This window comes from Mugil cephalus, chromosome 5, assembly GCF_022458985.1.
Source record: "Mugil cephalus isolate CIBA_MC_2020 chromosome 5, CIBA_Mcephalus_1.1, whole genome shotgun sequence".
Classification (NCBI taxonomy): Eukaryota; Metazoa; Chordata; class Actinopteri; order Mugiliformes; family Mugilidae; genus Mugil; species Mugil cephalus.
The window spans coordinates 736,308-760,348 of NC_061774.1; the positions used below are offsets into that span (position 1 = coordinate 736,308).

At 38.7% G+C, this 24,041-nt stretch overlaps 2 protein-coding genes across 4 annotated transcripts in view; one reads left to right on the forward strand and one right to left on the reverse strand.

The window, feature by feature from the left end:
* uvssa (UV-stimulated scaffold protein A) overlaps positions 1 to 11,106 on the forward strand; it is a 46,963-nt gene extending 35,857 nt beyond the window's left edge. For both annotated transcript variants that reach the window (XM_047585369.1, XM_047585368.1), the window contains exons 14-15: positions 9,512 to 9,689; positions 10,272 to 11,106. In XM_047585369.1, the coding sequence (XP_047441325.1) occupies positions 9,512 to 9,689; positions 10,272 to 10,365 (272 nt within the window). In that variant the 3' untranslated portion in view covers positions 10,366 to 11,106. The remainder of the gene's footprint in view (positions 1 to 9,511; positions 9,690 to 10,271) is intronic.
* Positions 11,107 to 11,255: 149 nt separating this feature from the next.
* nkx1.2lb (NK1 transcription factor related 2-like,b) lies at positions 11,256 to 19,182 on the reverse strand. Of its 2 annotated transcripts, none has more exons than XM_047585371.1 (3): positions 18,407 to 19,182; positions 16,620 to 16,782; positions 11,256 to 13,557 (listed from the first exon to the last, which is right to left on the reverse strand). In XM_047585371.1, exons 1-3 carry the CDS (start codon positions 18,671 to 18,673, stop codon positions 12,827 to 12,829), a joined length of 1,161 nt encoding a protein of 386 aa, XP_047441327.1. In that variant the 5' UTR covers positions 18,674 to 19,182; the 3' UTR covers positions 11,256 to 12,826. The 2 variants fall into 2 exon arrangements, with proteins under 2 accessions (XP_047441327.1, XP_047441326.1); XM_047585370.1 differs by having other exon boundaries at positions 16,620 to 16,842.
* Between the last annotated feature and the right edge of the window lie 4,859 nt (positions 19,183 to 24,041).

A 24,041-nucleotide genomic window follows, 5' to 3' on the forward strand; every position in this document is an offset into this window, starting at 1 on the left:
TGTGTGCAAACATTTAAGCAGGCGTGGAAAACGTGCTGTAAACTAAGAATACTTTCAATAATATAAATAATCATCATTGAATTGATAATTTTAAGCAATTTACAGAATGCAAAGTGAGCAAACAAAAGAAAAATGTAAGTCACATCAATTCTTGGCGTTCCTACCCTTTGCCTTCAAACAAGCATCAGTCCTAAATGGAAAAAATGTAAATCACAATTGTTTTGCTTAGAATTGAGATCACAATTCTTTGGCACGATTTTTTTTTTTTTTTTTACAAAGTGTTTATTAAACTGATGAGCATTTCAACTTTTTTGAGCACGAGTTTTGGTTCGGGTCTGTGGGTGACTCTCATCACGACCACCTGGGGTTTCTTCGCCATCCTTTCATCTCTCTTTACCGCTGACTTCTCTCTGCTTCTCTCCCTCACGGTTTCCACCGTGGACATATACGTAGACGCCGCATTGAGCACTGAATCGTACATCAGCACCGCCGCCATTTTGGATGAGGCAAAGATGCGCAATCAGAGCATAGCTATATATACGAGAGACATATATACATTGAGATATGTGTGTATATAATGTTCATCAATGCCCCCCATATATATATACACAGACACACACACACGCACACATATGTATGTATGTATGTATACATATATATGTATATATACTATCATATGATTAACGTATTTTTACAATTATTTACAATGTATGCTCAATAATTCCAAAAATTCCATTATATACGATAATTTGACCCCTTCGATACATGTCCTATATGATAGTCAGCTTTTGGTTTGGTACGACTCTGGTGCAGAACTAATATTAGCCTAGTGGTTAATCTTAGCTAGACCTGATTCCAGAAATACAGAGGGAGAACATGAAAATAAACATGTAAACAAACGAAAAAAATATGGTTAAATAAATAATTAAACTAAATAATAATAAAAAAATCTGCACGACCATCAAACATCTAATGTATAGTGGGATAGAGACAGATTAGATGTTAAATATTTGAATATTTATCATCACAGTAACAGTGTTACACCCATAAAAACATTAGAAAAATACATAAGCTGGTTTGGTGCTTGGTTTGGAGTAAATATTTAAAATCATCACTTTAAAAGTTACATATGATGTGTTTGGTGCCTATTTCTTTCCCAAATATATTAGTGTGTGTGTGTGTGTGTAAATGGGTGAATAAGAGGCATTAACTTAAAGCACTTCGTAGAAAGGTGCTTTATGAAGTTCAGTCCATTTCCTTTTATTAGTTTACGGGGCAGATTTGCCACATCCAATATGCCAGTATGCTTGTTGGCGGGGCTGCTGGCAACACATGAGTCTCGTGAGGACAAGAGAGCAAGGTAACGCGAGTTAGAAATTAGGAATAAAGGGGATGATTTCAAAGCCGAATGCCACAGCCCCAGTGTGAAAACATTTCAGATTTAAACCAAATGAGCATGGTAAGCTAATTAACACGGACGAGTCAACTGGCATGCGCACCTGAACCACAATTATCCATTCCAGAAAAAACCTGCAGCTGGAGATGCAGAGGAGCCTTTTTCCGGACAGTCAACACCCACAGTGGTGTTTGGTCGACAAAGTAAATACAAACAAAACAGTGCAAAATAGTGTGCGTTCACAGAGAGTAGAGTTTGCTACATTATAAAAGAAATGCAACCCTTTACTGATCCATTTGATTTTTATCATTTCTTTCATTTCGTTTCATTTATTGAGGATATTTAAAAGTTCTTGACCTTCCAATTACAATGTCACAATACTCTAGAGAAATAAAAGTTTATTAGTTTATTGCTCAAATAATGTTGACAAAAATATTGTTTATTGTCAATAATTTGTGGGACAATATATTGTCCAGCAAAATTTGTTATTGTGACAGGCCTAGTGGTTGGCCAAGGAAACTTGGAGCAGATGAATAACACATCAAGTTTACTACCCTTTGTAAGTGGAAGATGTCCAGCAGTGCCATCAGCTCAGGACTGACAGAAACCAGTGTGACCCAGGTACACCATCTACTCTCTGGAGAAGTCTGGTCAGAGGTGGTCTTCATGTAAGAGTTGCAGCCAAAAATACATACCTCTGACATGGAAACAAGGCCAAGCGGCTCAACTATGCACAAAAACATAGGAACTGGGGTGCAGAAAAATGGCAGCAGGTGCTCTGGAATTATAAGTCAAATTTGAAATATTGGAGTTTGGGATTTGGTCAGGATTAGTAGTGTCCTCAATGCTGAGAAATGCAGGCTGATACTTCATTCGTTCACCATCATGCAGTACCATCAGGGAGGCGTATGATTGGCCCCATATTGGCCCCATATTCACCAGGTGTTGGTAACAACCCAAGTAATCCATACATAGCAAAAAAAAAAAACAAAACAAATAAGTTCAGAAATTAAGATATGTGTAATAATGTAAAATAACAGAGGGTATTTAACACACTAACTGATGTTTATTTATTACTTTGTACAAAAGCCTTTGTTGGTAATGACAGCTTCAGGACACCTCCTGTATGGAGAAACTAGTCACATGCATTGCTCAGGTATGATTTTGCCCCATTCTTCCACACATTGTTTCCATAGATTTTCAATTGGATTCAATTCAGGTGATTGGCTGTGCCATTCAAGCAGCCTTATTTTTTTCCTCTCAGAGTTTCAGTTGAGAGTTTCCTTGGCTCTGTGTTTGGGATCATTGTCTTGCTGAAATGTCCACCCTCGATTCATCTTCATCATTCTGGTAGATGGCAGCAGATTTTTCTCAAGAAGTGTCAGTACATTGTTCCACTCATCTTCCCTTCAGTTTTATGAAGCTTGCCTGTACCATGTGCAGAAAAACAGCCCCACACCATAATGTTCCCACCTCCAAACTTCACTGTTGGTATGGTGTTTTTGGGGTGATGTACAGTACATTTTGTCCTCCAAACATAGTGTGTGTTATGGCAGCCAAAGAGTTCAATTTTGCTCTCATCTGACCAGACTATGTTCTCCCAGTATTTTACAGGCTTGTCCAAATTTTTTGCAGCAAACTTTAAATAAGCTTCAACATGCTTTTTCTTCAGAAATGGAGTCTTGCGTGGTGAGCGTCCATACAGGCCATGGCCGTTGAGTGCATTGCTTATTATTTTCTTTGAAACAATTGTACCTGCTAATTCCAGGTCCAGGTCTTTCTGAAGTCCAGACTTTCTCTGTCAGAAATCTTGCGAGGAGCACCTGGTCATGGCTGATTTATGGTCGAATGATGTTCTTTCCACTTCTGGATTATGGCCCCAGCAGTGCTCGCTGGAACATTCAGAAGTTTAGAAATCTTTCTGTAACCAATGCCATCAGAATGTTTTGCAAAAATGAGGTTGTGAAGGTCTTGAGAGAGTTCTGTGCTTTTACTCATCATGAGATGTTCCTTGTGTGACACTTTGGTAATGACACACCTTTCTATAGGCCATCAGTTTGGACTGAACCAGCCGATATTCATTTGCACAGACAAGAGGCAGGATGGCTTTTTGATCACTGATAGATTTCAGCTGGTGTCTTAGCTTTCCATGCCTTTTTCCACCTCCCTTTCTGCATGTGTTTAATACTTTTTCCCTCTGTTATTTTACATTATTACACATACCTTATTTGTTTTGGTCTCTTTCTATGTATGAATTACTTGGGTTGTTACCAACACCTGGTGAAAATGTATTGTCAACAGCATCTTTAGAAATATGTTTACTATGAAAAATTGTGATGTGTTCAATACTTATTTCACCCGCTGTACTCTGTGGCAAGACAAAGACTCCAAACATAAAGCCAAGGTCATTAAGAACTATCTTCAGTGTAAAGATAGCTGGATATCTTCCAATTATGAAGGGAAATGAGCTTGATGTGTTTTTCATCTGCTGCATTAAGTTTTCTTGGACGACCACTTCATTTGCGATCCTACAAAATCCCTCACTTTGTGCAAGTGTAACCGAAGCGTTAGTGACTCGATCCTTGGAATGTGTCACATGCCGAAGTGTCCTTGAGCAAGATACTTAACCCTGAGTTGCTCCCAGTGTGTGGCACTGATGTGTGCATGTGTGTGCTTGTGTGAGCAACTGGGTGTCTAAAACACCTACCTAAAACTTTTGCACTGTACTGTACATCATGCACCTCTATGCAGGGGCATGTTTGCCAAGTCTGCACCTTGGGCCTGATCTGCTCTAGTAGATCTTGGGATTTTTGATGTTTCATTCTGGGCCATGGCCTTGGTGCCTGCTAGTCCTTGGCCTCCTTCTTTCCACTTAGAAGACAGTCAGGGTTTTGGACATTGGGTGGAACCCTCATGGCGAGGAGTTTTCTTGATATCTGTGGCTTCTATCTCCCCCTTTGGCCAGCTTATGATCCTAGTGGGATATCTTATGACTGGTAGTGCGTACATGTTGATGGCTCTTGTTACCATTCAGGACTTGCCTTACTTTTTGGAGGTATTTGGTTGTGGTTGACTTCCTTGCGTCCTCCTCATTGTAGCCTGTGGGATACCAAGGTACTTGTAGTTGTCTTGTATTTCACCTATGTTGCCCTCTGGTAGGACGACCCCTTCAGTCGGACTGATCACTTTGCCTATCTTTGAAATCTTTTGGCCACACTTCTCCAGTACAAATGAAATCGCTATGTCATTGCTGTAGATCCTGGTGGTGTGGATCACTCACTCGATTTCTCACTCTTTCTTAGTGTACAGCTTGATGTCATCCATGTAGAGGCCCGTGGGCCATATACAGCCCTTTGGGCATCCCTTTCTGGCCCACGGTATGTCAGTCATAAGCACAAATGCTGTGCATGCAAAATGACTGTGTTGCTTTTATTTTGAGCCATATGTTTTATTTACGTCATGGCACTGTTAGAATCTGCGTTCATTAATTCTTCAAGAAGGATGATTGAAACTGCTTCTTGCTATATATTAACCCTTAAAAACCTGAACGGATCGCTGGCATCCGTCAAAGTGGATTTTGAATTACCGTAACTCACAGTGGTTTGTGCTATTGACAATATTCAAGTGTGACTAAACACTGGGAAGTTGTGCTTTTGCCTGGAAGACCTTTGTGACATGTCAAAGGTATAACTAACTTAGTTTTTACTAACAAATTTCTCCAAACATTTCTCTCTTGCTGGGGCTTCGCGATCGTTGCTCCCCAACCTCCAGCAGTGGTGCGTCATTATTACTGTAATGGCAGTATTTTTTTCCAGAAAGCGCAACTTGAATTTTGTCCATCTAGGAGTTACGGTAATTCAATTCCTGCAAGCTTCTCTTTGTGGGCAGACAGACATTCAGGTCTTAAAGGGTTAAACATTTTTTTGAGATTTATTGACATACAGAAAATAATTCATGTAGTTATATGCTCTACCGAAGTTTCCAACATTCCAATGCATTATATCCAAAACTACACATCAGTTGTGTTTTATTTTCCTCTTCGACCTACACTAAAACTCATACATTTAAATAAATATTTACATAATATTCTTATACTTCTGGTTACCAGTAGCAGCTTATCAAAATATATAATTTACTGCTTTTTACAATGGGAGAAAATTAATATTGAGCAGAATTAAGTTCAAAATATCGTTTGGTTTGGCCCTCCAACACAGTTCAGATTTTTCATGTGGCCCCCTGTAGAAATTAATTGCCCAGCCCTGATGTAGAGCAGGTGGCTGATTGTTGCTTCACTTTGGAATTGGTACCCATAGCCACTCTTTGTGATGATCTGACTGAGGGGTTCAGGCTTAGGCAGAATAGCAGTGGTGATTGACTAGGCTTGTCTTACACATTCCCATCGAATTCTGGGTGAAGGCCTTTGGGTTTCTGTTGATCTTATACAATTCCAAACATTCAAGTATCCATGTGTGTGGCATTGTATCATAAGCTTTCTTGTAGTCAATCTGTCCAATCTTTATGCTCCCTAGCAAATTGAAGCCTTTTTTTCCAGATAGCCTCACTCAAAAAACAAAATATTGCCTTAATCGAACTATAACAGGAGAACTTAAGTGCATGTAAACACGTTACTCCGATACTCCGGAGTTCTCATTATCCGATTGAGACACTCAGATAATGTGATTGGAATCAGAGTTTTCATCGGATAATGCGTGTCCACCGCCACTGCGCTGGCATGTGACCCCGGAACAAAAACATCCAAGAAAGTCGATCGCAGAAGAAGAAGAAGAAGAAGAAGAGAAACGGAGATGTCTGAGGGATAGCGCGGATCTTACCTGCACCAGAAGTAGCGCAAACATTACGTACAAGATTAAAAATGATATGCCAATGTCCAACCTGGTGCCTGCCTAAATAATGAAGAAATAATGAAGGAATAGCCCCTACCTGGCCATAAAACAGCTTCGGACACAGTTGTCCAATTACATTTGGTCCCTTAAAAAGAACAAAAAAAAAAAAAAAACAGCTGAACTCAGTCAGTTGTCATTTGATCACAGGGGGTGTACCAAAACTTGTCTGATCTGAGCTCACAATCAGTTTTCATCTATTTCACCAGTCACCAGTTTTTAGCCAATATTGCGTATGTCTCCCTACATGTACAATATGTAGCGCTTAAAGTATTCCGGCACTGTGCCAGATTTGGCGTTTGATCGCGATTAAAAAAAAATAAATAAATAATAATTTTGTATAAATTGAAACTGAATAAAATGGTTAAATTGCTAATTAAATAATTATTCAAATTAATTAATTAACGGATTAATTATAAAGGCAGGTATAGATGGAACTGTATAATACTCCGGAAGGTCCAATGGTGCGTCTGTGTGTACGGGGTGGGTCCCGCTTTTCTTAAATGTAAGTAGGGGGCTCCAAGGAGAAGAGGTCTGAATCACTGCCTTAGACTGCATTTATTTACTCAACTTTAGCTTTACGTACTAAAAAGTATAAAACAGAAAATAAATGTTGATTTTTGTTAAATTAAGAATTGTGGAACAGCTAAACGCTGAAACATTTGGTCCCTATAAACAAAGAACTGTAAATGATAAACAAGTCAAAGTAAGTTTTCTATGGAGATAGTTGGTATGTACTGAAACTGTGTTTAGCTACACTGTCCTGTTTCTGTCTTTGTTGATTAATCTGAAAGAATTGTCGGATGAGTCGTTAAAGCTTCCAGGCTGCATTTGAAGACTCTGAGAAGTAGGAAATACCCAGAACTTCACATCCATGTGGTACTTAGCCAGTTACATAGCTAAATTTACTAATGTTGTTATTTACCTGTCTTTCTTTCTAAACTATTGTCCACAGTGTGTTGAATCTTATTTTAATTGTAGGTCAAGATTTCACACACTGACCTCCATACGTAAACATAAGAGTCCATGCAGCTGGTAGACAGGGATGAGAGGAACTGACTCTGCGCTGCACTGGGCTAGTCTGAATTCATTCTGTCTCACATGCAGACAGAGGGTCCCTGTGCTTCGTGGTGCGTAGCTGAGAGATGTCTGAACCAACTGAAACCCTAGATGCCTCAGTTAATGTGTGTGTGTGTGGCCTGGCCCCTGCCCTCACACACAACCACACACACAAACACACATGCACGCACAGACCCCAGCTGGAAGAGCTAAGAGGTGTTGACAGAGAAAAGAGCCCTGCTGCAACACTGATTAAAATCAGACTCTGTCTTCTCTCTTGGCCGTCTCTACTGCTGTCTTTTGTTAACACTGCTCTTCTCTATTTTTTTTCTATTTTTTCTCTTATTCCTACCTTCCCTGATTTCTCTTATTTTGGATTATTTTATACTTTCTCTCCTTCTCAAACTCCCAACAACAAAATAACAGAAGACATACACCTGTGACACATCCACACAACCAAATGTAAATAGAGCTTCTCCTCTTAGAGTATTAATGATTCTCCCAAATACACTAGCTGCTTTTCAATTACTGCTCCTCAGCCTGAGTTTGTGTGCGTGCGTGCATGCGTGCGTGCGTGCGTGCTTGTACAGCTATCTTTCCAAGAACCAGTTTAAGTTTGGCTTATCTTTTTGGCTGTTTTGAAGGTTAAAACTCAGTTTTAGGGTAAAGGTTACAATTAAGTTATGGTTATGGCTATGGTTTGTGTTATGTGTGTGTGTGTGTGTGTGTGTGTGTGTGTGTGTGTGTGTGCATGCAGTGACGGATAGTTGAAGGTCCAGTCTGACCCACAGTCACAGCGGCTGATTAATAACCCCACATACTCACAAACACTAAGCTGGGGTCAGTGTTTTGACAAAGCCAAGAGCCCCACTTCAATCCCATCACAGCCACAGTGTAATTACTTCACATTACTGCAGGATTATCTCTAATTCCACTGCAGTACGTCATTAACTAGAAGTGTCTCTTCGTTTAGACCGCCATTACTCTGCATTACAGCCGCTTTTACTTTATCAGACAGAATTTTGACATTACACTTTTCATTAACACCAGGATTGGATTCATATGAGCCTGTAGGGCAGTGTTCTCATATAGTGTATAAAACTGTGTGTGTTGAGGGCAAGTGTGTGGGCTGATATGCTAACGGCTGTTAATATAGTAAGAGTACTTCTTAATTACATGCAGATGTGTGATTCCAGTCATGTCAAACATTGTTGACTTTGTGTTTTCTAAATTTCTACACAAGTACAATTTGCTAAGGCAAACATTGCTGTGTGTTAGGGTATTATTAGGGCTGTCAAAAAATAACACATTAACACAGATTCCTTTTAATGCTGTTTTTTTTTGTTAAAAAAAAACACATGGAATCTGGAATCTGAATCTGAAGTGTGGTAAATATTTTGTCCCTGCTGTTATACCTTCAAAACTTCCAAAAATACCTGAAGAAGAACACAGCATAAACAAATGAGCAGAAATTGACAAAGAGATATCTTTCTGTCACACCAGATGCTTCTCTTGTCAAGAACAAAGTTATCTGCATTGATGTCGATGTGAACTGAAAAAAATGAGATTCCAATAATTTGCGTGGATACAAAATGGAAAACATACAGTTTGTTATTTACAATTAAATGTTCAGACAGCCCTAGTTATTATGTTTTTCTCTTCAATGAAAACGATCCATTCATATCATACACCACATTTGACAAGCATAAACATGAAAATAGTCCAACATCAATGTTTAGGCTGGACAATTTTTATGAGGCTCAGTTTTTCATATTTTCCCTCTGGTCTGGTGATGGGGACAAAGTAATTCATTGTATTTTAAAATTCTCCCAAGCATCTGTTGTACACAGAGCCCAATGTTGTTCCCTCTGGCTCCACAGTTGTGTATAACTGACCACTACTAAATGTGAGGATGTTTTTTTTTAGGTGGAAACAAAAGCATTACTTAAGAGGGTAAAGTAGTAATTATGAGCTCCTTTTATACAGGGCCTTTAATTAAACCACCAAACACCAAGAGTTATTTAGGGATGTCTGTCTTTCTTAGCACATCTAAGGTGGTAGTACTACTACTACTTTTTGTCCAAAAGCAAGTGTCTTAAATGGTGGCCTGGTGACAGGATAATTGTTTATTTTCTTCTTTTTTTTTTTTTTGCAGAGTGGCGCGATGCAGAGCTGATGCGGGAGATCGAAGCAGCAACAGGAGAGGACCTTGGTTCAGATCGGGTTGGCAATAAAAAAAGGCAAGGGAAGAGGAAGAAGTACCCCAACCTCAGTGATCTAAAGCAGAGCACCAACACGTCCCGCTCTAGGCTGCAGAAAAAAGTCTTCAACAAGTACGTAGAGAAACTTAACATTGCACTACTAGTAGTCTCTATGAAAACTGTTTAGATGGTAAGTGAAGTAGCAAAGAATATCTGTTGACTGCAACATCATGGCATATATTCAGATTTATGGGAAAATATATGATAGATGATGAGGTTAAAAGTATAATATATACCACAAACATACTGTACATTTCTCACCAGTGCCTCCACTATTCTACACTATCATAAAAGGTCAAATAAATACCATCTAAACAATCTTCACTCCTGAACTGAAATAACTTCAGAGATGAATGATCAAGACTCTTTGCTATTTTGTAGTTAGATTTTTTTCGTAAAACTAGAATTTATTGTAGTTCCAATGAAACTAATTATGTAATTTTTACATAACCTGCTGGCAGATTTATTTCACTTCAACTCAGCAAATTTTGGAAATAACTACTTAATTGAATGGTTAAATCCTTAATAAAGATAGTGATCAGTTTAATAGTTGTCACTATGGTTTATTAACTCAAATCTTTCTTTAATCTCCCTCTTCTCTGTCTGTTTCCTTTCATCTTCCCTTCCTGCACTCCTCTCTGGCCCTCACTTCAGAAGCAGTATGAGCAGAGTGGCTGAAGTATTGAATAAAGCTGACAAGAGAAAACATGACAAGTTCTCCAACCAGTTCAACTACGCTCTCAACTGACCTCCAGCCACCATGACATGCCTTTCACTAAAGTCAAGATGACGGAGTGTCGGTTTATTTCATTCTGGTCCATTTACTATCAGTGTGTCTGGATTACCATGGCCTGGACGACGGAAAAGCTTCACAGACATCAGTATCTCTGTTGTGACTCAATGGGTTAGATGAACTGGGTACTCTACACCTCTGTTGTAGAGATTCCAGAAAATAAGGAGTTGCACAAAATGTTGTGTATAGCAGGGAATAACGCTCCCTAGCTCACTGTCCATCGTTCTGAGAAAATAGATGTTTATGCTTCGAAAGCTTGCTTTCATCACAGAAATCAGATAAACTGAAATGACGGTTTTGTTAACGGCATTAAGGATCCATCTACATCTTCATCCTTACCAGCTGACCTCATCACCTGCATATTCTTTCTTGCACTGCAGTTTGTTTACATGTGTGAGGCTGACTTTGTGGGGATATGACAAATACAATAACAAATAACTCTGTGGATCATTATGCTATTATGGCAACAAAGACCGCAAGGACCTAAGACACTAGAGATCTAGTGAATTTGGATGCCAAGTTAACACCTTGTTGTATTTGTTATTTTTTTTCAGACCAGCAGTAAAATAGGCAAGTGGTCAAGTGGTGTTTTTATTTAACTATTTTATCTCATTGTTATTATTGTTGTGTTTGTGTCACTTGGTGGTAATGGTGGGGCTGTTTTTTGCTATTTGGAAAATAAATGTACAGCATGTAGTTACTTGTCACTACTGGCTGTGGTTAACTGCTGATTTCAGGGAAATACCAGCACTGAACTATGTCAGAATGAAAGTCATAAGGGTGGAGTAAACCAGAGGAAGAGAGGCAACCAGCCTGACAGACTGTTGGGGAACTGTGGGTGCTTTATTCCATCCACCAAGAGGGAAACAATGTAGCATCTCTTACTTCCCATGTTACCTAGAGATCTCTAGTTTGGTGCTATCCAGTGCATGAAGGTGAACCAAATCAAAGACCCTTTTCTGTTTTCTCAGGTGATCAAATTGGACCTCCACCAAACAAAAATTGATCAAACCACGCTAGCCTTCCATTCCTTTTTAACTAACCCTGGGTTAAATGAGTGCTCTCTGTTTTCGGTGTTGTTCACTTGGTTATCTGCTCATTCAGAGGCTGACCCAAGCAAAGAAAACTTAGGGTTAAGAGAGTGGCTCTTAAAGCATTTATCACTAAAAGTAGCTCCTAAATCAGACTAAAGTTGGAGAAAGTCCAGAAAATGTTTAATATTTGAAAGATTTTGAAAGACAAGAGAAAACATTTTTAATCAGTATACAATATGCTGATGGAGACATGGCTAACCAGGAAGTCATACTGGTCCCGTAACAGTGGATGATGATGGTTTGCATTACTAAAACTGATGAAAATTGTGTCAAAATTTGTGTTTCTATGAACTTGTTTTCTAATGCAGTACTTAAGAATGCCTAAATGGTTTACATGACTCACAGTTCAGGTAGGTAGGAAGGCGACTTAGCATTTTTGCATTTGCATTTTAAATGGATAAAGCTAATCAGCCATGTGTGTTGTGGATCTACCAGTGAACAAAGTTCAGCTATGTACCATTACCTACTGTCACCTCACCTACTGTATGACAACTTTATGACACCTCCTGGCATAATTACTACAGCCACTAGAGGAGGGGGTGCAGTCAAAATATGACTTTGTCTTGCATACCTAGACTCATGGACAACATGACAGCGCCCCAGAGTGAATCCAAAACAAAATATATAAAGTAAAGTAAGTTCTTTGGCCAAACTATCTCAGGGCCAAGTGTCAGCACTCTATAGCACTATATCAAAAATCATATATATACGTGCGTGTGTGTGTGTACACATACACAATACATACATTAGATAAAAGATATCAAGAAGATCTTGCCTGCTCTCTAAATTTGGGGTGCTGTCATTAAAAAAAGTTCACTGCTCCTTTTTTTCTGTTTGTCATTATTTTAATACCAAAGGGTGATATCATGTTGAGCTGAGGAATCAGTACATCCAAGAATGTTATGGAAACTGTCAAGAAATTGCTTAAATAACAGAAATAAAAACACAGCTGGAGTTACACAGTACTGACAATAGATCAAGCCATTCCTTAAAGTCATAAATAAACATTCAGTATTTATACAGACTTCTTTTATAAAACAACAACAACAACAACAAATCAACAATTTGTCTTTTACATAGCTTCAAACAGCATTCTGAATAGGGAACTAGAACATAGATATATGTACAGTGTGTGGTGATCTTCACATTCTATCAAAATAATCCATTGAAATTAAAGCCTTTGTATTTTGGTAGTAAAAACAGGAGTGACGCTAAATGCTGACAGACTGTCTGCTGCATTGCAGTTCATTCACTCATTTAGACTTTTCTGTCCGTTTTTCAAGATATGGTTGTGTGTAACTCTAAGGTCTGGTTGCATTTATCTACAGGTGTGTGCTGTAAAAGGCAGGCGCAGCATAACTTTGTGTCCCCAGCATAAATGGAGATAGGACGTGGCTGGCGGTGAGGAAAGGCAGCTGAACGAGGCTTCCAGCAGGGGGGTGATGGTGACTGGCATAGCCAGCATGCATGGCCAGATGCCCACTCACAGGGGGAGAAGGGCTGAGAGGACTGAGGCTCCCCATGCCTCCCCCTGCTCCTCCCCCTCCTGCTCCTCCTCCTCCTGTACCAGTAGGGGCGGAGGTGTCAGCTCCAGGGTTCTGTTTCTTCCACTTGGTCCGGCGATTCTGGAACCAAATCTTGACCTGGGTCTCGGTGAGGGACAGGGAGAGGGCCAGGTTGAGCCGCTCACACACTGACAGGTAACGTGTTGACTTGAACTTGTTTTCCAGTGCCACTAGCTGCTCGTAGGTGAAGGCAGTCCGGGCTCTACGGGGTTTCCCTGTCTTGGAGTCTGAGCCAGAGCGTTTCCTCTTGGGCTTGGACCCCTGACCCCCATTGGTCTGGCCGCTGGCCCCTGCAGGACCTCCATTGGGGCTCTTGGTGTCTCTGCCTAAGTCCTGGTGGCTGTGCTGGCTAAGCTCTCTCTCTCCATTGCTGGGAAGAGCTGAGCTGCTCTCCTCACTGCTATAGGGCTCATCGGGTGCCTCTGAGTCTGGGGTCCCAGATCTATGGTAGTCATCCTCATCTGGACTTCTATATACAAAGCTCTCCTCTGGAAAAACACACACGACAAAGAAAGTGTTTAGCTGCATGAAACAATATTTATGTTAATGCCAAGCCAGCAAGTCAACTAAGTGGTCATATAAATATTACTTAAGCCATGTAGCGTGACAGGGTTATGGAAAAAGTCTGTGTAGGTATAGGAGACACCATGGTTGGGCTTAACATGGAATGGTCATGGTTAAAAGAAACTAATTTGGCCATAAGATGGAAATAAGACAACACACAGCAGTCTCCTCAGACATTCTTCCTATACTGAGTTATTGGCTTTAAAGCAATACTCAACTTATTCCCTTCCTTCTGGTCATATTTACTACAGCCATAAGAGTGCAGTTTAGGTTGTAATAAGACCTGTGGAGTGGCTGTTTTATTGAAGCACAATCTTTGCCCAGCAGAGAAATAATAAAGCCAGTTTGTTTTGAGACACTACTCAAAAAAATAATTTAAATGAGATCTATCCTGAAAGCACATATTTAATCTTTATCAAGAGGGAATTCCTGAGACACAGTTTTTTTTAAGGCCCCTAAGTAACAAAATGAGCTTTCTGTCAGTCTGTTCATCAGATCATTTTTGTCCTGCACTCCAGAAGATGGAATTTACTCACTGCACAGGTACAGGTACTTCAGTTTTGTGGTGTGTTAATTTGTAGCAAAATAAGCAAACAGAGTTTGATTAATTCACCCTCTTTGGCGTCACAGGTAGTGTGTGCGGGAAATTTTTTTTTTTTAATTATTCCAAAATCAAACCAATTTTCAACATTGGACGAGAATTAAACTGTGCAGATCTGTATTTTAAAGCAGACTAGTTCCAATTAGAGACAGACTCTATTTTTAATCTGTGAACAGAAATCAAAATCTGTTAAATATTATCCAGTTTTGTTTTCTTAACAATAGAATTAAAGAAAACAATTAATTCTCTACTAACAAGCAAAATAAAAGTTGTACTCACCATTAGTTCACAGGATGGAGATGGATAAGTAGTCAACATTTAAACATACAGTATATGGACTCACATGCTCTGTTTTGTTTTCCACAATGAAAACGTATGTTAAACTAGTGTTTTCTTTCCTTTGAGCTGTAAAACTGTTATATTTAATTCTCCAGTTTATATTTAATCGCACTAACATAACTTTACAATGATATCCTGGATTTAGGAATAACAGGATTATACTGTTGATATTTTGATGTAAATTTACAACAATTTCTAACAGTGTATGTGCATAGAATATGTATCCAGTTGCATAGTACAGGTCAACTACAATACTATTCCTCTTAGAAGGAAGAATTAGACAATATTAAGTATATTTATTGCAGGGTGTTATTTGCTATATTACAGAATACACAGGCCTGCACCTGCAACATGGGATGTATATATCACTATAACCATATGCCCTAAAATCCACAGCACTCTTTACAGTCATATTTACAAACCGCAAGCATGACGTTTGCATTTTAAGTGTAGTTTATTGTTTTTAGTTATAGTCTGTAATTATTGTGTTCTTTTTATTATTTTATTTTATTTTTTCTAATTTATTGTTGCTGGCTTGGTGGTTTCATTTCTAAAATATTTCAGAAAGTAGAGATAAAATCAAGTAAAAATACTCTTGTTGAACTAGAACATTAACATAATAATAATAATAATAATAATAATAATAATAATAATAATAATAATAACAATCCTAATTCAATATGTGATCAATTTAAATTAAATTTAGAGACCTGAACCTGAGTTATACTTCAGCAAAATTATAGGAGTAAATCATATGAAAGAACATGCAGCAGGCTTCGGAGAACGTTGAGAAAACACAACACAACAAATCGCTTCACAGAATTTTTATCGGTAGAAGGCCTGATTTAGTCGACTAAGTTTGATTTGCGAAATAAATAAATGAATATATATAAATAATAATATAAATAATATAAAAAAGGAGAATTATCAAAATATTTTTATGTGTTTGTAGAAACATTTTTTATTAGTAGTTAGTATGCATGTACTTATATTGAAATTCAGGCCCAGAAATAACTTACAATAAATAATTTCAATGCGTGTGCGTGATGAGGTTTGGTCATCTGCAGCGCAATTAGCAACATGATTTCCGATCCAACAAGAAGTCACCCCTCTAATTTCCCATATATTTATTTCATTTTGTTTTATTATTATTTCGATTTTGTCAAATACAAAAACACAAACTTAGCCAATTATTGATATATTATTTTATATATTTCATAACATACGGGCGAAAGAAAAAGAGGATTATTAAACCACTGTCTAAATTAACATTTGACTGTAGTATCCAAAAGAGAAAGGGGAGCGCTGATTGTAGCTGATGACTTGAAACGGGTTCCATGGCCTCACAGCGCAGGCCGCACCTTGAAACAGATATTCACCAGTCGATAATAACGATCATGCACTCACAACCGAAGACCATCACTTTGGTGCTTTTTTCTTTGTTTGTTTGTTTTCCTTTTGTTTTTGACGAATTGTGCCCAGTTTAATTACGTTTTAGCTTTATTCACATTTTCTGTCGGAGAGCTTAATGTTGTAGTAAAACATGCAGACTGCACCTGTCTTTCCGTAAATATGAGATTGTGAAGAAAAAGGAAAAAAAAAACTCAAAATTCGACTTGCATCAGCTACTTCGGTTCTCTCTCTTCGGTTCTTTCCATATAATGTCGAAATGTAATTATTCACAGTAGAAAAACTCTCGACTTTTATTGCCAACTTAAGTAGCTTACTGCTGTTGACCATACTTTTGGAGTGTATCATATATCTATATTGATAGCGACACAAACAGTTAAGAAACTAATGCGAGGAATTGCTCTAATGACTAACAAATCGTTGATTAAAGAATATAGTCAAAATAAAATAAATATTATTTAAAACGAGAACTGGTTTTGGATCTAACGATACGAAATTTCTGTTTTTAAAGTAGTAAAGTAGACTAAATTGAGTTGGCTTTAGGATAGCTCGCGGGGACATTAATAAACCAATAAAACGAAGCGGAGCATTAAGTGGTCGTGTCTTAAGGTCCATTCCGTGTGAAGTCAGACTTACTGCTCTGGTATTCATCTGTACCGTAGCAGCCCTTGCCGGACTCCAGGCTGGGCTCGCGCTCCACCGCTCCTCCCCTGCGGTTCTCGGCTCCGTACGAGCTCAGCTCGCGCTCGCCGCGGTGGCTCGCGTGCTGCTGCTGGTGATGACGTTGTTTGCTCGTGAACTTGTTGGGGTCCAAGATGTCCAGTACGGAGAAAGAGGTAGTCCGGTGCCCGGTGGGGCCCTGGGAAAGAAGACATCGGTATTATCAGTTCGCCGTTTTTGTTATTTATTTATTCATTTTCATTTGTTTTAATTTAATTGTTAGCAGTTGCTTATTTAGTCTATTAACAATTATTTATGAACACCAGACTTAAAATAACGTAATAATAGCCCAAACCCGGCCTATAGTAACTACTTACTTCTAAAGTAACAGCTGAAGCTGCCAATAAAACGGACCGTAAATTGTATTTTTAAAGAAAACACCCACAAGCATGAACACAAATCAACTGTAGTTATTTCCTATACGGTCAATATGATATCAGAACACTAACGAATGAGTGCTGGTTTTATGTAGTTGATCTGCAGCTACAAGTCTTGTATTGAAAGAAAAGCAGATAAGAGCAGAGATTACTTTTTATGATTCCTTTATGAGATCAAACTAAAGAATGTAAGAAAAACAGTGGCTACAATTATACTGTATACGCTGCAGGTCTTCTGTTGTGTCTAGCGTGTTTGTGATGTACAGATGTAGGCTATTCCGAATTTATATCCTTATGTAGACTATGTCGAGACAAAAAGTTGGCCAGGTCTATAAACCAGATAAAAGGCGGCGCGGTGTTTCAATGTGGACTCTCCTCTTGCACTGCATCCCGATTAGAATCATTCGTTTATTAATGAGACCGGTTTGGAACATGTCGACATAAATAATCCCACATTGATGATATTATAATTCTCTCTTTAGATAATCCCACGGAGCATAGGAGAGGGACCCAGAGGACCATTAACATTTGATGATAGGAATGATCGCACAATAGCACGACCAGAGCCATGATTAAGTGGAATAATCCATAATTTAAAATACGTAGACATGATAATAAACTGTCCTGAAATCCTCTAATGTGGCACACCCCCAATATAAATATGGGGGATTTCTCCATAGCAAGGCCAGCCTTTAAATTAAATTTAAAATATTAATTCTTTCTTTACAAATTTTTCGTTCAGAGAAAAAATATTTAATTTTAAGGAAAAGGAAAGACTGTACAGATAGACTATATGAGGCAATTCAAATTATGACGTTACTGAGGGATTAAACAATTCGTAATTTTTTATTTGGTTTATTTTTTTTAATACAATAGAAGTAATTTGCTTTCTAAAACTTTATGAGGCATTTGCGTTTAAATACCGCCTATAATTTATTGTATTCAAGCAATCTGATGTAAATGAGGCCTCATCATCCTATGTTTTACGAAACAAAATTGTCATTGATATAATACTGTATATAGCCTACATAATACATCCGTCATCATTACATTGAATTAATCTTTTTTTTTTTTTTTTTTTTTTTTTTCCAATTTTCGGTGGTTCATCTTCTCCATAAAACTTAAGTCCCATTTCACAACTTAACTTTGTTTGCCAGCCTAGACTAGCTGTTTTCAGAGTACCGTCTTTAACCTATTGGTTTCTCTTGTCATGCCCACTGATCTGATTTTATTTAGCGTAAACTCTATAGATTACTTCTTCAAAGTTCCTATCTGCATCTACATTGAGACACGCCATGAAGTTTGGTGCCTAGTAGGCCTATCTACCTGCTGTGGCGGAGCTAACACCGGGTTCGTTGGCGGTGGTTCCGAGTGATTCTCCACAGATTGAGCATTTCTGCCTACGGCCACCGCATTGGAAAACAGACGCTTCTCCCCAGTGCCGCCTCCATCTAGCATGTCTCCGCTGTCCGGGCACACCACGGTCTGGACCCCGTCTCCTCCGGACGCCGGGACCCCTCTTTCCCGACTCATGACAGGTTGGACCGTGTCCGCATCGGCTCCGGGTCCCGGTACCGCTCTGTCCCGGTTCATCACTTTACTCTCCCTTTTCCATATATTAAGAATCCGGAATAAAATACGAAAGATGGAAAAAAGTCCTATAATAATAACAATAATAAAAAAGATTCAGTCCGTTTTAAAGGGGCTTTATGATATTCATGTCAGTCGACAGTTTCAGAGCACAGGCCGGTTCATGAGTCCCATCAACATCCAGTTAGAGATGATGTTTTCATCCCGTTAAAGTTTTCCAGAAACAGTCTAAAACGGATGCTGAGCTTCGCCTGAATTCAGTGCTGTCAAAGTTTAAACTTCTTTCTTCTGTCTTCTTCTCTCCGTTTCCCCGCTACATCCTTCGCAAGGACCGCGACAACACGACGTCTCTGGCGAGCTAGTGTCTGTCTGTCTTGTACGGCGCCGTTATGCCCTGTTGGCACAGATAAACAGGCACTGCATCTCGACCTCCAGCCCGGCGCGCTCTGTCTGGTCACCGGTGGGTGCGTGCTTTGGAAGCCTGACAGGAGTTGAAGTCGGGATGGACGCTGATCTACAATAGTTAACCCCCCCCCCCCCTCTCTCTCCCTCTCTCTCTCTCTCTCTCTCGCTCTCTCTCTCTCTCACCTACTGCTCTATTAGTTAAGTGAAGCCCTCTCTCCGCCCTTTCTCCTCCCTATCATTTCTGTCCCTCTCTCGCTCCCTTTCTCCTTCAGCCCTTAACACCTTTTTTGGCTTTTAGACGGCCCCCTGAGGACCCTCTATCATACCTACTCCCATTTGTCCTTGTGCCTGTATGTGTGTGTGCTCACGCGCGTGGGTGTGTGTATGCCCTTCGTTATTTATGCAGTCCTACTCAACTCTACGGGCTGTAATTGGCTACAAATTAATCCCACTTGCACTAATAGCCTATAACTATCTCGGGGTTGCGCGCGCTGGGCGTGCGGCCCGGGCCAATTCGCTATCCGAGAGCGAGGAGAGACGGAGACAGACTTGGCGCGCCATCACAAAAAAGTCATATATTAGGAACTTTTTATAGGGGTGGCAAACATCAGCCTTTATGTAGCAGGGGCAGGTTTGTCGCTGTTATAAGTGCTGATAGCTAGAATTAGTGTGGACAAGTTACAGTAGTGTGTTGTAAGCGGTGTGCGCTGTAATGGCTGATGTGTGGTAGAATATGTCGCGTCGCTCCAGCTCCACTTGCGCTCACATAAAAGGGAGCTCTTATCTTCAATGCAGATTCCACGCCAGGGCCTCTCCTCAAAACTCAATTACGGCCCGAATAAAGCCTGTAATGTCCCCACTGCAGTGAAATATTGATTCCTAATCATTGACAGTCATTACTATGCCAGAAAATAATAGACCACAGAATTGGATTTTGATTTAACACGCGTCGTGTTTATTCTAATGCAAGAGACTTAATATTCCGTTGACTCTCATTTTCAGCCACGGAGGAAAGGGGAATAGTGATGGAGGCACTGGCGCCACACATTTTAGCCTATACTGCTGTGGAAGGCATTGAAAAACATAGGAAGAAAGGTGGTGAGACATCTTTCCTGTCCTCCTCCCGCCACTAATATACAAGGTCAGCTCAATGTAATTGCCTTGCTCAATGATCCTTAGGGGGAAGAATTAAAAGTTGAGCAAAATAATGACTGAAACAATGAGACATGATTAGCCAATGAGAGAGCTGAACGCATTTGATCTACTTCCTGCTTCCACCCCAGGCTTTATGGGTTTGTTTTAAAACAGTCAATATACTGAGTATATTAAGCATCACAGCAGCTTATTCACCTTGGGAAATATTAACATTTTAGCTATGGTGGAAGAAAACTATAAAGCAGCGCCGTTGCACTGCTACAGGAAGAATGAAAAGAGAGGAACTCAAATTAAAGCCTTAGTCTTGAAAGTTTAAACACCAGTCTCCCCTATTTCACACCACATCTGTGACAGTGCAGTGAAATAATGACCCCTGTGGTTTGGCTTGACCTTTGACTCTTGTGTAAATTAAATTTAATTTGTAGACCTGTGCTGTTCTATCTGAAAATTTACAAGCCATAACAGCAACAACAACAGCATTATACCAATACGAATGTTTTAAGTAGAAGTGTAATGTTAAATGAATAGTGTGAGATAAAAGAAAAGAAAAAATAAGAGAACTATTGAAAAGGTTAGTCAAGGAACATGGTATATATTAAAGTCTGTGACTGTGTGGATGAGAGACAGTGTGCAAACACACACACACGCGCGCACACACACACACACACAGTATCTCTATGCCAGTGGCAGTGGCACATGGGAACACTCCAAAGTCCTCCCTCTCACAATCAGTGTGTACGTGTGTCTTGTGTCTATAATTATTCTCAGGAAGGTTAACGAGCTCTGCTCAGCCTCCTCTTTATTAAATTAATGTCAGCCAGTAATGAATCTTAATTATTATAATTAGCACCTTGAGGTGACTGATCTCCCTCTGCTAGTTGGTCAGAGAGAGGTGATGACAGACAGGTTTTTAACAGTCCCATATCATCTCTTCATTCCTGTTTTCACAGTCCCTGCTCACTTTGAGAAAAACATCATGTTTAGATTGCACATTTATTAAAATGGTGTCTTACTGTTATATGTTCACTTTTGATATGATATACTTCACAATATAAGTTTATCTATACTGTCATTAAGTAGGATTAATTACAATGGTAGCATTAGTAGTAATAACAAGATATATTGTCTTCTTGTTACTGCTATTAGTATGAATTTAGACAGTTCACCTGTATCCTTATATCATTTATATTTGGGACCTTATTTTTTGCACTTGGGTCTCATAATCTACATATACCATTAATTTTTCAGTAGATATACATGTTGTATCGATACTTTGTTTCCATAATTATATACACATGCATTTACATAACCTTGTAGATGATAAATATATATTTCATCTATTGTATACTAGTAAACACACAACTTAAAATGCTAAACTACCTGTTTTGAATAATTATATAATAAGGTGAAAAACACTTCAGATATAAGTTTCATTTGATTATAATGCCAAACATGGTGAAGACTTGTACAGTGTAGTATATAGTGTGAAGGGAGAGTTAGTCTGCCACAAGTCAAATACTGTTTCTGAAATGTGTCAAAGCATGACAGAAATATTGTCAGGAAATACCAAATACATGAATGTCTAAATATTAAATACAATATCTGCATCAAAGTTGGCATCTGTCCATGTCTACAGGCTTCCAAAGCTCACACCACTCCCACCCTGTTTATTAATATTGAAAATGTGGGTTTTCAAGGTTTTTTATTTTAGATCAGCCCCCCCTTACCCTTTACAGGAGTAATAGCCACCTATCCTCCACTGTCACACACTTGACACACACTCAGCACCCACCATACACACATACTGACAGTTAGACACTCAGATAGTATCTGACCTGAAGAATTAATTAAATATGATAGCTGATTAAAAATAGCATAACTAATAGTGTAATATCTCAAACTGTCGTCTTTAATAGTCAACATTGTGTGTGTGTGTCTTATCTACTGCAGACAGGCGCTCTCGCTATTGATTCCTGTTCATTTCAGTTGTCAGGCAGACCACTCTGTTCATCTGGAATCATTAAATCCTTTTTCTGTCTCCCCCTACGTCTCTTTCTCTCTCCTCTCTCTTCTGAGAGAGATCTCATTTTCTCTCTCTCTCTCTTACCTGATTTTCCCACTTATAAATATTTATTTTTAATTTTAATTGAATCCTTTTTTCAATTCCAGCACAGTTTTATATTGATACAACTGTGTAATGCACTGCAGCAGAGCAATATTGCCATCAGAAGAATGTAGTGAAGGGATAAGGATGCATCTTTGCTCCTTGCTATAGTACTCCAATGTTCCTTTAATAATGGTGAAAATACATCAGCCACACAGTTTGTTTGTTACAGAAACTCAAAAATGTATTAACCCACAGCTAACAGTAGTGTATTTTTTTCTTTCTGATATTTGCAAAGAAATCAAAAAGTTGTCTGTTTTTAAGGGATGAAACCAGAATCATTGCATGTTTTTCATATTGTCAACCAATCCCATTAAACCAAAAACCGACCAATCTTTCTCTAAGCCCAAAGGCCATTGTTTCTACTGAAGATGAAATCTAAATTGCAGATCGCAGATAGTTTCTCTTTAACATATATATGATACACCACTCAAACAAACTCCTGAAGTGGCAGTAGCTGAGGAGGTAGAGTGATTGTGGTTTGGTTGTTGTGTCCTTCCTACTAAGGGGCACTTCACTGATTTTACATATTCCATTCAGTGTACTTCCATTTATGTTTGAGAAAATAACTTTAAGTACATTATCAGAGTTATTACAACGTGATACATGAAAGAGAGGGAAAACATAAATGCTTAGGAACACATAGACATTATCACATTATCCCCGATAAGTAGTATTACCTATAAACTTGTCCCTAAAGTTTTTTAATAAATAAATGCATTTTCTATCTGAGGCCTTAAGAACAATCTGTGGGTGTTTATGTATTTAAACTTAAAAGAATAACATTTAGTGAATTTAAAGAACCATGTTCAAGCTGAGGGTTTAATTTTATTATTATTCAGGAAATCAGTGATCAAGGTGTGTGTGTCTCAAGCAGTCAGTTTGGTCACAGACACAGTCCTGTGTGTAAAAAGCATTACACTATATTTGTCAAGCTGCAGTTATGTTAAGTCCCTTTCTCTATTGCAATTGTATGGGTTAAACTCTATTTGGTTTGAAATTTCTACCACCCTTGCCATACAGAGTAATTTCCATAATTTCCACGCTGTGTTATTAAAACTGAGGAATAAACATTATTTTTAGTTTCACCTTATCTCAAGTCTTCATGTATGGAATGGGAAAATATAATATATATAATATATAACACCTCACTTTGTTCTTCAGCTCATGGTCCAGTTTCTTAAAACTGCTGGTGATATTAATTGTGGTTCTAATTGATCCAGGACAAACACACTCAAACAGCTGAACATGTATAACATGTTTTTGGCCAATATAGGTCAAAAACTGGTGGATGTTAATGTTTATACCAAGTAATGGGTGACTAAGCTACAGTAAACCCACATATTTTTTTATTCTTCAGCTGAGCTGCATCTTTAAAGGTGTTTTTAATAGCCACTCTTTTCACAAGAAATTTAGCCTTACAACAGCAAGGACAACATGTTTGGCCCAACAACTTAAACAAACAAACAAAAAAACATATCAAATGTTATATATAATCTCTTAGAGTAAGAGTAACAGAGCAGCATTATAGCTCCATTTCCTTATTATCATTATTTCAGGTCTTCTGTTGATAAAGAGACTGTCCAACTAAGTAAGTGTGCGCATGTACTCATTTTATCAGTTATTTTTGGATTACAACTTCTAGCC